Source organism: Pseudopipra pipra, chromosome 23 (assembly GCF_036250125.1).
Source record: "Pseudopipra pipra isolate bDixPip1 chromosome 23, bDixPip1.hap1, whole genome shotgun sequence".
In the NCBI taxonomy this organism is placed as follows: Eukaryota; Metazoa; Chordata; class Aves; order Passeriformes; family Pipridae; genus Pseudopipra; species Pseudopipra pipra.
This window is the reverse complement of record NC_087571.1, coordinates 5,155,435-5,169,592: the sequence shown is the minus strand read 5'-3', so window position 1 is coordinate 5,169,592 and position 14,158 is coordinate 5,155,435. Positions and strand designations below refer to the sequence as shown.

At 60.9% G+C, this 14,158-nt stretch overlaps 1 protein-coding gene across 4 annotated transcripts; it reads right to left on the bottom strand.

The window, feature by feature from the left end:
• Window positions 1-414: 414 nt before the first annotated feature.
• MCAM (melanoma cell adhesion molecule) lies at window positions 415-11,871 on the bottom strand. 4 transcript variants are annotated; one of them, XM_064634531.1, is made up of 16 exons: window positions 11,759-11,870; window positions 7,394-7,521; window positions 7,052-7,286; window positions 6,882-6,952; window positions 6,712-6,799; window positions 6,381-6,554; window positions 6,173-6,300; window positions 5,868-6,030; window positions 5,657-5,778; window positions 5,239-5,377; window positions 4,494-4,615; window positions 3,711-3,846; window positions 3,557-3,574; window positions 2,957-3,101; window positions 2,439-2,556; window positions 415-1,694 (listed from the first exon to the last, which is right to left on the bottom strand). In XM_064634531.1, exons 1-16 carry the CDS (start codon window positions 11,823-11,825, stop codon window positions 1,665-1,667), a joined length of 1,884 nt encoding a protein of 627 aa, XP_064490601.1. In that variant the 5' UTR covers window positions 11,826-11,870; the 3' UTR covers window positions 415-1,664. The 4 variants fall into 4 exon arrangements, with proteins under 4 accessions (XP_064490601.1, XP_064490603.1, XP_064490602.1 ...); XM_064634533.1 differs by lacking the exon at window positions 2,439-2,556 and having other exon boundaries at window positions 11,759-11,871; XM_064634532.1 differs by lacking the exon at window positions 3,557-3,574 and having other exon boundaries at window positions 11,759-11,868.
• Between the last annotated feature and the right edge of the window lie 2,287 nt (window positions 11,872-14,158).

Sequence of the window (14,158 nt, the reverse complement as noted above, 5' to 3'; positions counted from 1 at the left end):
TAATTATATATATGTATTATATTAATTATATTATATTATATTATATTATATTATATTATATTATATTTATTATATTATATTTATTATATTATATTATATATTAATTAATTATATATATTAATACAACTGTCAATAGATTCTACAGTTGGGATCTATTGCATTTTATTGACAATATTCTCTGTTAGTATCTACCACCACTTGTAGCATAATCACATATTACCATTTAAAGCTATGATTATCTATTAGAATAATTAGTAGATTTATTAATACTGATAGTTCCTGGTGTATTACATTGATCAGCAGCTATAGGGGTATAAATATGTCGTGTTAGAACCTTGATGGGATGAAGGAATGATGGGGGAGACCCTCTGCCCTTCCCACCCCCCTGGGGGGGAACAAACTCCGAACTCAGCCTTGAATTTGTACTTTATTTTCACATATATATATATAAAAAAAAAAAAAACAAAAACAAACAAACAAAAAAAAACCTTGCAAGTATCAGACAAAACTTATGGAAAATGTACACACAAGTCCAACAAATATATATATATATATATATAAACCAAAGCTTTTGCTGGGACACCACGTGTGGCAGGGCGGTGGCACAGGGACGGTGCCCCTGGCACGCAGGGGCCGAGGCTTGCGGGCAGCAGAGCTGGGAGGGCGGGGATTTAGAGGCAGGAGCCCTCTGGGAGGAGGCAGGAGAGAGCCCCAGCTGCGGGGGGGAGGCTGGCACAGCCCGTGGCAGGGGCTAAAGGCACCTTCTGGCCCGTGTCCCCTCCCCACCAGCCTGGCTGCGGGGCCAGAGGTGCCACCAAAGCACAGGAATAAACCAGTTTTACCTGGGGCTGGCAAGAAAAATAAAAAACCCTGAGACGTCACTGACTGGCCCTGGTCTAGTATTAGTTCTAAGTTTGAGGGGTTTCTGCCGTTGCTGGGCAGTCCCCCTTAAAAAACCCAATTGTGAGGGGAGAGGGAAGCCCTGCCCCTCGTGTACAAAGCAGACAGCCTTGGTCTGGCACATGGCTGGAGATGGGCACCCCACCCTTGCTCTGCCAGCTCCTCTCCTCCCGTGGGATCACAGCTCCCTGTGGGGAGCTCCCTCCCTGCATGGCACCGCCCGGGCTTCACCCAGACCACAACAGTTCAAAGCAAAGCACTGAAACCTCCCCAAAACGCCGCCCTGACACACCCCACGTCCACTGCTCCTCCTCTGACCTGCACACCACCACAGCTCAGGTGCCTGGCACATCCCAAAAATTACCTTCCAACAGCCTCTCCGAGCAAGTCCGGGGTGGAAAAAAAAACCAAAACAACGCATCAAACCCTTCCCACACATGTACAGAACAGATTACCTGGGGGGGGGGAAAAAAAGCCTCAAATCCTTCCACCAAGTAGCTTAATGGGATATTTCTTCCTAATATTGCTGTGGCTTCTCTGGAGTAGTAAAGCAAGTCCAGCTTTGCTAAGGCAACACCTGCAAGCCCACGGCTGAGGTAACGGACAGGTGAGTCAGGGAGGTGTCCCCTGCGTGCTGGGGCTCAGCACTGGGACACACCAGTGGCCTCTGGCTGTGCCCCCCCAGGTGCTGGAGCAGGGGTGGGAGAAGGCAATCCAAGAGCAGGAAAGGTTTGAAGGAAGAAAGCACTTAGTAGGTCTCCTCTCTAGTTCCTCAGATCGATGTATTTTTCGCTCTTCAGTCAGACAAAAAAAAGAGGGAGAGAGGGGGGATAAAAACAAGCAATTAGGGATGAACACAAGCTCAAATGCTCTGCTGCAGGTGAGTTAGTGACACACCCGAGGTGATGGGGGGGAGCTGCCAGCCTGGGCCACCCCAGCGTGGCCAGGCACCCACCCCAAGGGCAGGGGAGGGATGAGCTGTGCAGGCACAACCAGGGGTTAACTCTTGGCCCAAGACAAAGAGGGTTCAGGTGCTGCATCCTGTGGCTCCAGAGCGTGGCAAGCCCTGCCTTGGCACAGCACTGGCACTGGGAACAGTTGCTCAATCGACCCCAGGTGAGAGGAAAGCACGTGGGCCCAGAGAGTCCTCTCAGAGGTGCTGAGCAGGACCCACTCCTGCAGCCTCTGCCCTGACTCCTGGCCAGAGAGGTTTGTGTAGTTCCTTCTCCCTAAGGCCCCCTGGAGAGCCTGGCTGCTGCTCCAGGGAGTACGGAAGGAGGCAGAGCCAAGCAGAGCAGCGTGCTCCCAGGAGGTGCCAGGGGCTGGCACAGAGCAGAGCTGCCCACGTGTCCTCGGAGCTGGTTTTCTCCCCTCCCCTCCCTCCCACGGCCCCTCTGAGCGCTGGTGATGGATGATGGAGGCCCATGCAGGGTGGGCAGTGCTGGGAGGGGAGCAAAGCATTACCTGGGTCACCCTCATCCCTCCTCAGCTCTGCTCCCAGCCCCGGGAAGAGGGCGGTGCCCGACGCCCCATCCTACCTGGTCAGCGGCGGGTCTCTTCTCGCCGTTGGCGCCCTGCAGGAGCCCCGCCTCTTCGGGAAGTTTATCTGACTTAACTTCAACTACAATCTTGTCTTTACGTGCCTCTGGCCTTGTGCTAGGGGAGGGAGGTGACAATTTTTTGAGACATGGTTTGCGGTACCCAAAGAGGGGCAATGTGGCCAAGCCCTGGGGCTCCCTCTCAGGGGATGCTCTGGAGTGGAGCCTCCGGCTCTCAGGAAGCTTTGGGCTGCCCAGCCCCTCCCTGGTGAGGGTACCCTTGGCTGCTCTACCACTCTGCTGTCCTCTCACGGCCTCCCTGCACGGACGGGGGGGTGAGCAGTGCCCTGTGGGAAGCTGGAAAAGCTGCCAAGCCCCCGGTGCGATGCCCCGACCCCAAGGCTGTTCCCCCCCTGTGCAGGGAGCAGCTGGTGCAATGAGATGGGAAGCACAATGAGCGATGGCAGGAAGCACCCCTGGCCCCGTGGGCTCCCTGGGGGGTGGGTGGCAGTGCTTACATGTCCTGCTTCCCAGCGCGGCCACACGGGATCTTGCCTTTCTTGTGCAGGAAGTAGATGACGGCGCCCAGCACGGCCACCACCAGGATGGCCACGATGATGGCCACGATGATCACCCCCTGGCTCTCTGCTGCTGTCTTTTGATCTGAACGCGACAGGAGAGAGGGAGAAATCAACGCCTGTCCCACTGCAGTCCTCTCTTTGTGGGCAAGGAAAGGATCCCTCCCCCAGTTCCCAGTGCTTGCCCAGCTCCCTGCAGGATGCAGAGCTCGGTACAGAAACGCTCTGTATGAATGCAGTCTGCTCTGGGATGCCATGCCCCGTGTGCCAGAGGAGGGTGGATAGCAGGGATTCCTGCAAGGCACCAGGCCATCCCTTTGCTTCCTTGCCCAGTAAGATCTGGGCTGCAGGGTGAGGTGGGTGAGGGCAAGTAGGCAGCTTTCCCACTGCTGGGAACAGAGCCTCTGCTTCCCTCCCGGCTTGGCAGGGACAGGAGCAGCGGGAGATGCAGCGCAGAGCCAGCAGCCAAGCTCCCTCCCCAGGCTAGATAATGTGACTCCTGCCAGAGCCTGGGCTGATGGACACCATCAGCAGACTGACCTTTCCTGACGGACTCCACTGGAAGAGCAGGAGGGGAGGGAGAGAGAGCGAGCTCAGCTCAGCCCCGCCACGGCAGCGCGGCACAGCCCCGGGCGAGGGGCACCGACACTGCTGGGGGGTTCCTGGGGGGCACAGAGCAGTGCCAGACACTCACCCAGCAGCTGGATGTGCTTCTCGCTGACCCCCATCTTGTTGGAGAAGCGGCACATGGCCCCAGCCTTGAGCAGGTCGCGGCTCACACGCACCGTCAGGTTGCTGGCGATGTGCTGGTTGTCGACGTACTCGTGAGCCTGGCGGGGGGAGGCAGGGGAGGGTTCAGCACCTGAGCCCCTCACAGGGACCTGATGCCTTAAGAGCTGTATTATATCAGGCTGTAGCACAGCTCATGAGCACCTTCAGCTTGCTGAGCACCTTTGCACGAGATCTCTAAAAACGCTGTTTAACATTCCTGTCAAGAATTTCAACGGACAAAGAGATTTCAGCAGGGTGGAGAGTTCCTTATTTGCAAAAATGTACTGAGAGAGAGACATAACAGAGAACATAACCCCTGATACAACCAGGCAAAGTTATTCAGAAGCCTTGAAACCATTCCAGAAGGTGTGATGCTGTGCCAAAGACCACGGAATAAGTGAGGAAGATGAAGACAAGGGGTCTTTGGGACCTCCAACTCGAATTTGGGAGGCGTGTCAAGGGTGGTACTAAGGGAGGGATGGTTTTGGAGGTGGGTGTGACAGTATGAGGTAATGCTTTGAATTATTAATTAGGTGACTAAATAAAATCAAGAGGCTTTGGCAGCTCTGCATGCCCGCTTTGGAAGAAATCAGATCCTCGTGCATCCCACGTCGTATTAATAACAGGAATTCTGCCTGCTAAAACCCACTTGGCTGAGTCTTGGGAATTTTCTTTCAAGAGCCTGGAGCCCCTCCCCAGCTCTCACCGTGCCGTTGACGCTCCAGTGGACGGAGGGCCGGGGGAAGGCGATGGCCTTGCAGGTCAGGTTCACCACCTCGTCCTGCCGCACGTACAGCGGGGAGCTGATGGCCACGATCCGCGGCTTCCCTGGGGAAACAGGGGCTCCCTCTGTCAGCTACACCTCCACCTGACGCCTCAAACTCTGCATTATATAAAATTTTAGCACAGCTCTCTAAGCACAGCACTTTTAGCCCACTAAGCACCTCTGTGTTAGACTCCTAAAATGCTGCCTAATGTTTCTGGGCGAGAATTCCAACAGGCAAAGATTTTTGCAAGGTGAAAAACATCTTATCTGTTAAAAAATGTACTCAGAGTAAGACACAGCAGGGTCACTCCACTTAATATAACCAAGTCAAAACCTGAAGAAGCCTTGAAGCTGTTCCAAGAAGGACAGAGATGACGAGGAGGAGGAGGATGGGGATGAAGGGGTGTTTGTTTTGTGACCACCGACTCGAATTCGGGAGGTGTGGTGAGGGTGGGACAAGGGCACAGGCAGTTTTGGGGCCGGGTGTAACCAACGAGGTAATGTCCAAGTGTTATAATTAAATGCTGTTATAAAAATTGTAAAGGCCTGTGCTCTCGGGGTGTGCAACACATTTTGTGCCACAAAGTCTCACCACAATTAAAAAGCTGTTTTCCACCTTTCTGTGCTCAAAACCGTCCAGAGAATTGTTTCTGATTTTAAACAACACCCCCACTCCAGCTCTTACCCTCGACAGCCAGGGACACCTGCTTGCTCTGCTCCAGCCCTGGCACACTCGGGGCCACCACCTTGCAGCTCAAGTTGTTGGGAGTCTCGAAGGTGAGGTTGCTCAGGATGAGCTGGTTCCCATTCCCCATCTTCCTGCCCTGTTGGGAAGAGAGGTCCCCAGCCATCAGCCCTGGGCACCAGGCACTTCTGTGCTCAGCTCACACAGGGGCTCAGGCTTCCCTGCCATGCTCAGCCTGCAAGCACAGGACCTCCCTGCAGTGCTGGCCAGGAGGCAACGAGGTAGAGAGGGACAGTGCAGGTCCATGGAAGTGAGAATCCTTCCCCTGGCCCCTCGGGAGAGATGCAGCAAGCTCCTGGCTCTGCCCAGTTTGCTGCAAAGCCCAGGCTGAGCCTGAGCACAACAGAACCCTGCTCACCTTCTCATCCGTCCACTGGTAGTCCAGGGCCACAGGGCTGTGGGCATCACAGCTCAGGGTCACACTGCCCCCTTCCCGAAGGGGGGAGGACGGCTCCATCTCCACATGGACGCCCTCGATGTCTAGGAGAGGGATGGAGAGCAGGGCAGGGTGAGCAGGAGGCACGAGGCACCCACCACGAGCTCCACAGGGTCCCAGCCCGCTGTCTTACAGTTCACAACAAGCTCCACCTCCTTCTCCAGCTGTGTCATGTCATCCAGGTCCAGGCTCTCACATCTGTAGAGGCCACTGCTGCTCTTGTCCACGCCGTGCAGGGTCAGGACCCCGCTGTCGGTCTCTGCCAACGACGACAGTTCCTGCCACTTGTCATCCAGCTGCAGGCAATGGGGAGAAAGCAGAGCCCTCAGCACCCTCCACAGCCACTGCATCCCACTCCCCAGGGCGCTCCCAAAGGAGCTACCAGGGCACGAGGTGTTTGCCGAGGCAGAGGTGTCCAGGTGCCCCCTCTGGCCTCACCCCTCTCTTGTAGAAGCTGAAGACAGGAGGTGGGTTCCCATCAGACTCACACACCAGCTTCACATTGTCCCCTTCCTTCACCAGTGCCGAGGAGGGCTCGACCTGCAGCTTCAAGTGCTCCGCGGGGTCTGGGGGCAGGGCAGGGGCAGGGTCAGTGCCAAACCCTGCTGACCAGGCAGCAGGACCACCCCCCCGGCCCCTCACTCACAGAAGACGGTGATCTGGACCTTCTGGGACTCCAGGGTGTGCCTCTGCCCCCGCAGCCAGTAGTGCACGGTGCAGTGGTAGCGGGAGTCGCGGTCCTCGCGGGTGACGGTGTCGAACAGGGTGCTGCTCACCGAGTGCAGCCCGCTGGACTCGCGGGTTCGCGAGTACCTCATCTCTGCAGGGGCCACAGGGGACACGGCCGCTGTCCCCAGCCACGGCAAACAGGGGCCACCCCCTCCTTTGGGCTGCCGGCCCCCAGCCGACGGGGCCCCGGGCAGCACGAGCACCCCGGCCCCTCTGCCCAGGTGGTTCCCCATCCCCACCCAACTCACGGTTCTCCTGCAGGTCAAGCTGCTCCCCGTTCTTGTGCCACGTGATGTTGGCGGGGGGGAAGCTGTTCTTGCTCTCACACTTGGCGATCTGTGGGGGCACAGCCAGCCTTGAGCACGGGGGTGCTCCCCCGGGGAGAGGGGAGCAGGGAACCTCCCCCTCCACTCCTCACCTGTGAGTTGGCACTGTTATGCACAGAGATGCCTCCTGTGTTGGGCTCAATCACAGGGGTCTCGGGGACCTCTGGAAAGAGAAGCCACCCCGTAGGTGTTAGGAGGGATGGGGTGGGACCCCCCCCAGCCCCACAGAGCAGCTGTGCTGCCCTCCTGCCCCGTCACTCACTGTAGACGTGGAGCTCAGTGTGGCTCTCGCCCACGCCGGAGCTCCCTGCTCCGACCTGGCACACGAAGGTCCTGTCATCCTGCACTGTCACCTTGCTGATGGACAGGGCCTTGTCCTCCCCCACCGACAGCCTCTCCTTGTACTCCGTGTCATCCTTCAGGACCTCGCTGTCGGTGACGTGGCACAGCCTCACCGGGCTGTTGGTGTGAGGTGTCGCTGTCTCCTTGCGGTCCACCTGCAAGGCGAGGGGCAGGGGCTGGGCTGGGGAGCCCGGGGGAAAGCCCTGGGGTGGCTGTGCCCCCAGCCCACTGCCCAGTTCTCCTCTGCCAGGCCAGCACTCACGTAGAACCAGTCGATGTAGCTGTAGGAACCATTCCCAGGGATGTAGAAGTTGCACTCGATCCTGGCCGTGTCCCCGATCTCCACTTCAACCACGGCTGGCGTGGAGACCTCCAGTTTGCTGGCTGCAGCTGTGGGACAGAACCTGCTGGTAGGGGCAGGAAGCCCTTGTGCCTGTCCCCATTTCCATCCCCCAAAGGGTGTGGGGCAGAGCCGTGTCCTGTGCCAGTGCCCCCTAGACTGGGGATCTCTCAGCAGAAAATATCCCTCCCAAGAGGCAAAGCGAGCCCTGGGCAGACCATTGCCAGAGCTGGAGCCATCAGCACATCACCACAGCAGCTCCAGCTACAAACATAAAAGCTCTATTAGGCTTAATCATAGAATCTAATGATCTAATCACATGTGCCCCAAGCCATTACCCAGCCCAGCAGGACTGCCAGCCACACTGCCTTCAGCTTCCACAGAGAGCCCGTGGGCTCAGGTACCAATCCTGTTCCCAAAGAGGGGACAAGGCATGTCATGCTCACACCACCAGTGTCCCCAGGACACCTGGAGACATCCACCCACCCCACTGCTGTTGCAGCCCCCCCAGACCTGCCCTGCCCACAGCATCCCAGCCTTTCTGAAACGGCCAGCAGGACCTCTGACCCCCAAGCCCCCACACACCACAGAGGTAGGGAGCAGCTGCACCCTGCTCAGGGTCTTACTGTCCCCAGGGGCCAGGCAGGGAGCTGTCAGGAGGTTAGCAGAGGTGGGCAAGGGGCTAGAGATTGAAGCTGGTGGCACAAGGGCTGCACCCTCCCACATCCCAGGACCAGAGCCCTGACATCAGCCTGTGCAGCCCCCACAGCAGTCCTGTGAGCTGAGGCATGAACGAGGTGCTGTGTTCCTCCACAGCAGGATGGGCACACAGGGCAGAAGCTCAGGAGGGGTGTCCCAGCCAGCTGTGGCTCCCTGCTGCTCCCTTTCCCCCTCCAAGGGTCCATCAGGGGGGCAGCATGTCCCAGAACACCACGGCCATGGCACAGCCAGGACTGCCAGGTCCCTCCACAACAGGAATCCAGAACCCAGTGGTTGGAGCACCCATCCCTGCAGCATTCCCAAGGCAAGCCCCTCTCTGCCCACGCAGCAGACCCAGCTCTGTCCACCCACAGCACGGGTGGCACTGGGGACTCGCACCCAGCGAGCAGGGCTGGCCCACCCCTGCACCCCACCTTCCCTGCCAGCCCAGCCCGCAGCAGTAATGGAGCTCCTGGCCATGCTCCAGAACGGATGGGCAAGGTAATGGCTATTGATCCAGGACAGGGAAAGGAGCAGCTTCCCAAGGGATTGGGAGCAGCCCAGCCCCAGTCGGGCAGAGCCGAGGCAAGGGCGGCATCACAACAGGGCTGGGAGTGTCACCGCCACCAACCCCGCGGGTGACAAAGCAAGGGGGGTCTGCGCGCCCTGGGCTGGCACGGGGCCCTGCAGAAGGTCCCCCAGCAACAGAGCCAGCCCAGGTACCGGAGCTGGGGACAAGAGGCCTGGAGGAAGCAGCTGTGTCAACATCTCCCGTGGTAGCACAGCTCGGTAACAGCCACCGAGGCAACTTCAAAGGGCAGCGCCCGTGTCCACAAACTGCTCTTTGTTTGGAGTGGGTACGTGGTGGCACAGTGCCAAAACACACCCAGGAGCCCCTTCTGCCACAGCAAAGGCCTCGGACTCGCAGGACCAGCCCAACAGACAGTTTTTGGCTCTGGCCCATCCCATGGGCACGGTACAGATGGCAGTAAGCAAAGAGGGATGAGCAAAGCATGGCACGGCAAAGAAGGTGCTAGAAAAACAGCAGGTGATGCCCAGAGATAAGAGTGCACTGGGGACAGGAAATTAGACCCAGTGTACGTAGGAAAAGATAACTTTGAAATGCAGGCACCTGCCCACCCTGTACAGCCACGACTTGGCTGCCTGGTGCTCGCAGGCACCTGCAGAACTGGGCAGGAATTGGGCAAGCCTGGGGCTGGGGTGTGGCCCTGCTGCCACCCTGCACTGTCCCCTGAGCTGTGACTCTCTGAGCTGCAGGCAGCTAGGCCAGACTTTGCCTCTCCATCCCTCCCGGGTCAGAGCCAGCCCCTGGGAGAGGGAGAGCTGCTGGCCCTCCCCCTGACCCGCTCGGCATGAGGGCCCTCAACCAGGCAGCAGAGCAACCGAAACCATGAGCTCAGAGCTGGAGAATGGCTGGCATCTGGGGCTGGCATGAGGCACACATCCCTCCCAACCATCCACACTGCCCTTGAGGAGGCTGACACGGTCGCTGCAGCCCCCACCCTGCCTGTAAGAAGGGCTCGCTGCTCCCCACCTCCTCCAGGACAAGCTGGAAGGAGCACCCAGCAGCCAGTTGGGAGGACACAAGGTTCCCCCCCAACCCTGGGGGCACAAGGCTTCCTTCTGCAGCTCCGAGACCTTTCTGCTATTTGCGTGGGCAAGCTGGAGAGGCGCTGGGCACAGGCACCCTGGCACAGCAGGCTCTGGAGTCTTGGCCATCCTGCCCTGTGCCCAGCACAGCTGCAGACACCAGGTCTGGTGAGGGGACCTGGAGACCCCCGAGCAGCCCAGCTGCAGAGCTGAGCTCCGTCCACCCCGAGCGCCTGGCACAGCTCCAGCGGGAGACCCAGAGATCTGGAGAGGGAGGACGTCTGCAGCGAGCGAGCAGGGAAGGAAGGAGAGCCCCCGTGCCTTTCCATCTGGCTGGCCGACAGCCGGCCGGCAGCCAGAGCTCCGCAAGAACAAAGATCTGCTTTTAGAGCCCGGGAAAGGGGGTGGGGAGCAGCGCGAGTCCCTCGCCAGCCTCCTGCAGGGCCGAGGTGTGCGGGGAGGCGGCGGCGAGGAGCGCGGCTGCTGCACAGAGCCCCCGGCGCGGAGCCCCCCGGCCCGGAGCGAGAGGAGGGGCACCGCAGGGTGTCTGGAGCCGCACGTGGGATGCCTGAGGTTTCCGCGGGTTTGCGTTCCCCCTCTCAGGGAAACCAGCTGCGGCCAGATCCCGCCTGCTCCCAGCCACAGGCACACATGCTACCCTCCTGTTCCCCGGGAGAGCTGCCCCTCCTGCACAGATCTCCGAGCCGGGGTGTCCCAGCTCACAAAGAACAGCATCACCCGCACCCCGTCTTCTTCTTCGTGGAGAGAAAGAACATGGTGCAGAGCCCCGGCCCCGCAAGGAGCAGCACCACCAGCAGCGCCCAAAAGCCTCCGCCCCAGCCCAGCCCTGCCCTGGGATGGGGATGGAGCCAGGGCTCTGCTGCACCAGCACCTTGCGCCCCAAAACAACCCGTCAGGACCCCGTCATGTGCACCAGGAGAGGCCAAGCTCTCAACCCCACCCCAAAGCTCGGTGACAACACCCAGAGTCCCCTCTAACAGCCGGATCGCGGTGCAGAAGGGGCTGGGGTGGCTCTGGCAGCCCCAGGGTGGGCTCAGCCCCCCGCTCCGGCAGCACTGGCTGGCCTGGGAATGTCTTGGCTGTGGCCCCTCGTGCTTCTGGGAAGCATCAAGCCTTTTCACGTGGCTGGGCTTCCAAACACACCGACGCCGCCAACCATTGAGAGGCTCCTGGCTCGGCACATGTGCTGTGGGAAGGGGATCCCGGCACGGGCCGGGGGTGGGAGCAGCCTGCTTTAGACTCTGCTCTGAGCCTGACTTTGGCTCCAACACCTCGGCCCGGGCAGGTTCCCAGCGGCGGGGCCACCTCCGCAGCACGGCGGGGCAAGGGAGCAGCCAGCGCACCGGGACCGCTCCCGGGCCCCCGGCGAGGGGAGGGAGGGAGGGATGCGGGGAGAGGGGCAGGGCAGGAAGCGCAGCCACCCCCCGAGGGTGAAAATGGACTGGAAAGTGGATAAAAAAAGAAAGCGCTAAAAAAGCCAAGAGAAACACAGCGCTCAGGGGAAAACTCCTTAGAAGGAAAGGGGTGGATGCCTCCCAATAACAACCAGCTCCCTGAACGCACGTGGGGCACCCGTCAACCTTGGGGGGCTGCAGAGGGGCCCCCAGAGCGGGACGGGGCACCCAGCCCCACCCTGCCAAGGATCGCGGGGCCGTGCGGGCGGGGACACGCGCGGATCCCACCTGGGCTCTGCCCCGGCCCCGCGATCCGAGCATTCCCGGCGCCGCGCCAGGCACCGCCCGAGGGGCGCAGCGCTCCGGGGCTGCTCGGGCTTGGCCCCGGGGGAGGGAACCCCCTCCGGCCGCCGCCCCCCCGGGGAGCAAAGCGCAGCCCCGCACCCCCCGCGGTGTCCCCCAGGGGCGAAGGGCATCCCCCCGCCCCGCGCAGCGCCCCGGAGCGCTCCCGCAGGTGCGCGCCCCGCACCGCCCCGCACCGCCCGGCCCGCAGCCGACTCACCGCAGCAGAGCAGGAGGCAGCAGCCCCAGCCCAGGGCGAGCCCCGCCGCCCGCCGCCCCCCAGCCATGCCCGCCGCCACCACCGCCGGCCGCCCGCGACTGAAGCGGGGCCCGCGGGGCTGACGTCAGGCGGAGGAGGAGGAGGAGGAGGAGGGAGGAGGGAGGAAGGCGCTGTGCCTGCCTACCGCCCGCGGCCCCTTATCACCCCCCAGCGGCAGCCGGCCGGGCGCCGCCGCGCCCATTCCCCGCAGCGCCGTGCCCGTTCCCCGCAGCGCCGTGCCCCGGCCCCGCACGGCAGCGGGCAGCGCTCAGCTCGGGGGTCCCACACCCCCTCCCCGTCGTCCCCCCCCCAGCACAGCCCCGCGTATTCCAGGCGTTCCCAGCGGTGCCGGAGGGGCTCGCAGCTCCTGCCAGCTCCTGCCTGCCCGGGCGTGCGCGGGCTGAGCGAGGCAGACAGCCGGGCGCTGGAGGTGGAATCGCTCGCAAAGTGTTTGGGATCGGGCTGTTTTCCTTGGGGTTTGGGGAATGCCGGCGGCAGGGACTCGGTCCCCGGGAGTCCAGTGTGCAGGTGTCAGCAGCGACGATCAGGAGTGACCTGCTGCCCCCGCTCAGCCCCACACTCGGCCCTAAAGCCCAGCCGCAGCTGCTGGCTCACCTTTGAACCCGCAGAGCAAACACAAAAACATGGGGGGGAACCACTCTTTGTCATTGTCTGGGCTCTGAGGAGGCACCTGGTGACGGCGGGGTCCGCGGGGTGCAGCAGGGTCGTGTCCCAGGCTCTGTCCCAGGCAGGTCACTGAGGTTTGCGGAGTTGGTACCGCAAACCGGTGTCCCCAGCCCCACAGAGAGCCCCATGCTCTCCCCGAGGCAGGGCCCCAGGGCACAGGGAGCCGCGGCCGAGCCCCCGCGCAGCTGCTGCTGAATGGGGCGGCTGTGCAGACGCCGCTCGCCGCCGGGGCCGGGGCAGCACTGCTGGCCCGGGGGCGGGGGGGCTCGCAGGGCTGCACAAGGCTCCCATTATCCAGGGGTAATCACCCAGCCGGACGCAGCCCGGCCCCTCCGGCAGCCCGAGGAGGAGCACAGCAAACCCCCCCAGGTGCTGTGAGTTGCCCACAGTCAAACCACGCAGGACAGGCGGGGACAGTGCCCCTGTCTCGTCACAGCCCAGCTCTGTGCCCCAGTTCCCCCCGGGTCAGTCAGAGCCGGAGGGGCTGTATTGGACCGATCTGGGGTTTCCTTCCCCTCCGAAGTCCTGTTTACCGTGCTCACTGCCCATTCACAGGACTCCCAAAGCTCACTGATTCGGGATCACCCCACCCGGGGACAGGCTCAGGGCTGTCCCCAGCTCAGCACTCTCCTTCCACTCTCACCCCAGGGACTCTGAACCTTTGCATATCCTTTACTCTCCTCTGCTTGTTTTCCCTGCAGCAGGATCTGTGCTCCAGGGCCCGGGCAGCACGGGCTGCCTATCTCTGACCCCGCTGAGCCACCCAAGGGCTGGGCTGCAGGTTCCCCTGAGGCACAGCATTCCTCCCAGGAATCCCCGAGCACCCCTGTGCTGGCCCCCAGCCCCAGCCCTGCTCCCCTGCTGGTGCCATGCAGCGGCGCTTCCCATGCCCTGCTCCTCCACCTCCTCCTCCTCCGCCTCCTCCTCCTCTTCATGCCTGACCAGCACCCCCCCCCCAACACTTTCCCAGCCAAAGACTTGATGATTCATCGGAAATGATTAAATTTTTTCCCCATAGGATTAGTTACTTAAAATGGCAATGCTGGGCAGCGATAAGGCTCGGAGCCCTTGTGCTGCCGCTGGAGAGGGGAGGCCTCCTCCCTTCGCCGGGAGGAACAAGTGCAAGGGAGCTGAGCCATCATCCACAGGATGCTCAGGAGCTGCTCTCCAGCCCCACAGCTGCAGGACTGGGATGCTTCCACAGCCAGTGGGCAGGAGCTCCCTGTCTGTGGGTGGGAAAAGCCACCCCCTGAGTGTGTGCCCAGCACTCAGGGACCCCCTGAACGTGCTCACTCCTTCCCTCCAAAGGGCAGGATGCAGCACTAGAGGAGCCTCAGGCTCTGCTCCCCTCGGAGCAGGGAAAGGGATCTTCCACTTGGCACAGAATACCCCAATTTAAGCCCCACAAATGCCACCCTGTGAGGGAAGGGGGCCCAAGGGCTGCCTTGGAAAGCACCCACCAAGTCAAACAAACAAGCGGGAGGACCCAGATGACACACTGCTCATGCATTCTGTTCCGGGGCTAACTTTTATTCCGTGTTAAAAATAAAGCAGAATGTTGCTAAGAAAACCTCTGCAGGAAAATTCCCAGCAGTTGGAAAGGGCAGTGCCCCTCCCTGGAGAAAACAGGCCGGCCAGCCACTGCGGTGGGGGACGTGCCACCCTCAAACAGCC

Excerpts from the sequence above, each read along its gene's own strand:
- MCAM (XM_064634531.1), bottom strand. The coding sequence starts at position 11,825 with ATGGCTGGGGGGCGGCGGGCGGCGGGGCTCGCCCTGGGCTGGGGCTGC. Across the intron at positions 6,953-7,051 it reads CACTGAGCTCCACGTCTACA|AGGTCCCCGAGACCCCTGTG; the intron begins GTGAGTGACGGG and ends TTCTCTTTCCAG. Across the intron at positions 5,779-5,867 it reads GGTGGAGCTTGTTGTGAACT|ACATCGAGGGCGTCCATGTG; the intron begins GTAAGACAGCGG and ends TCCCTCTCCTAG.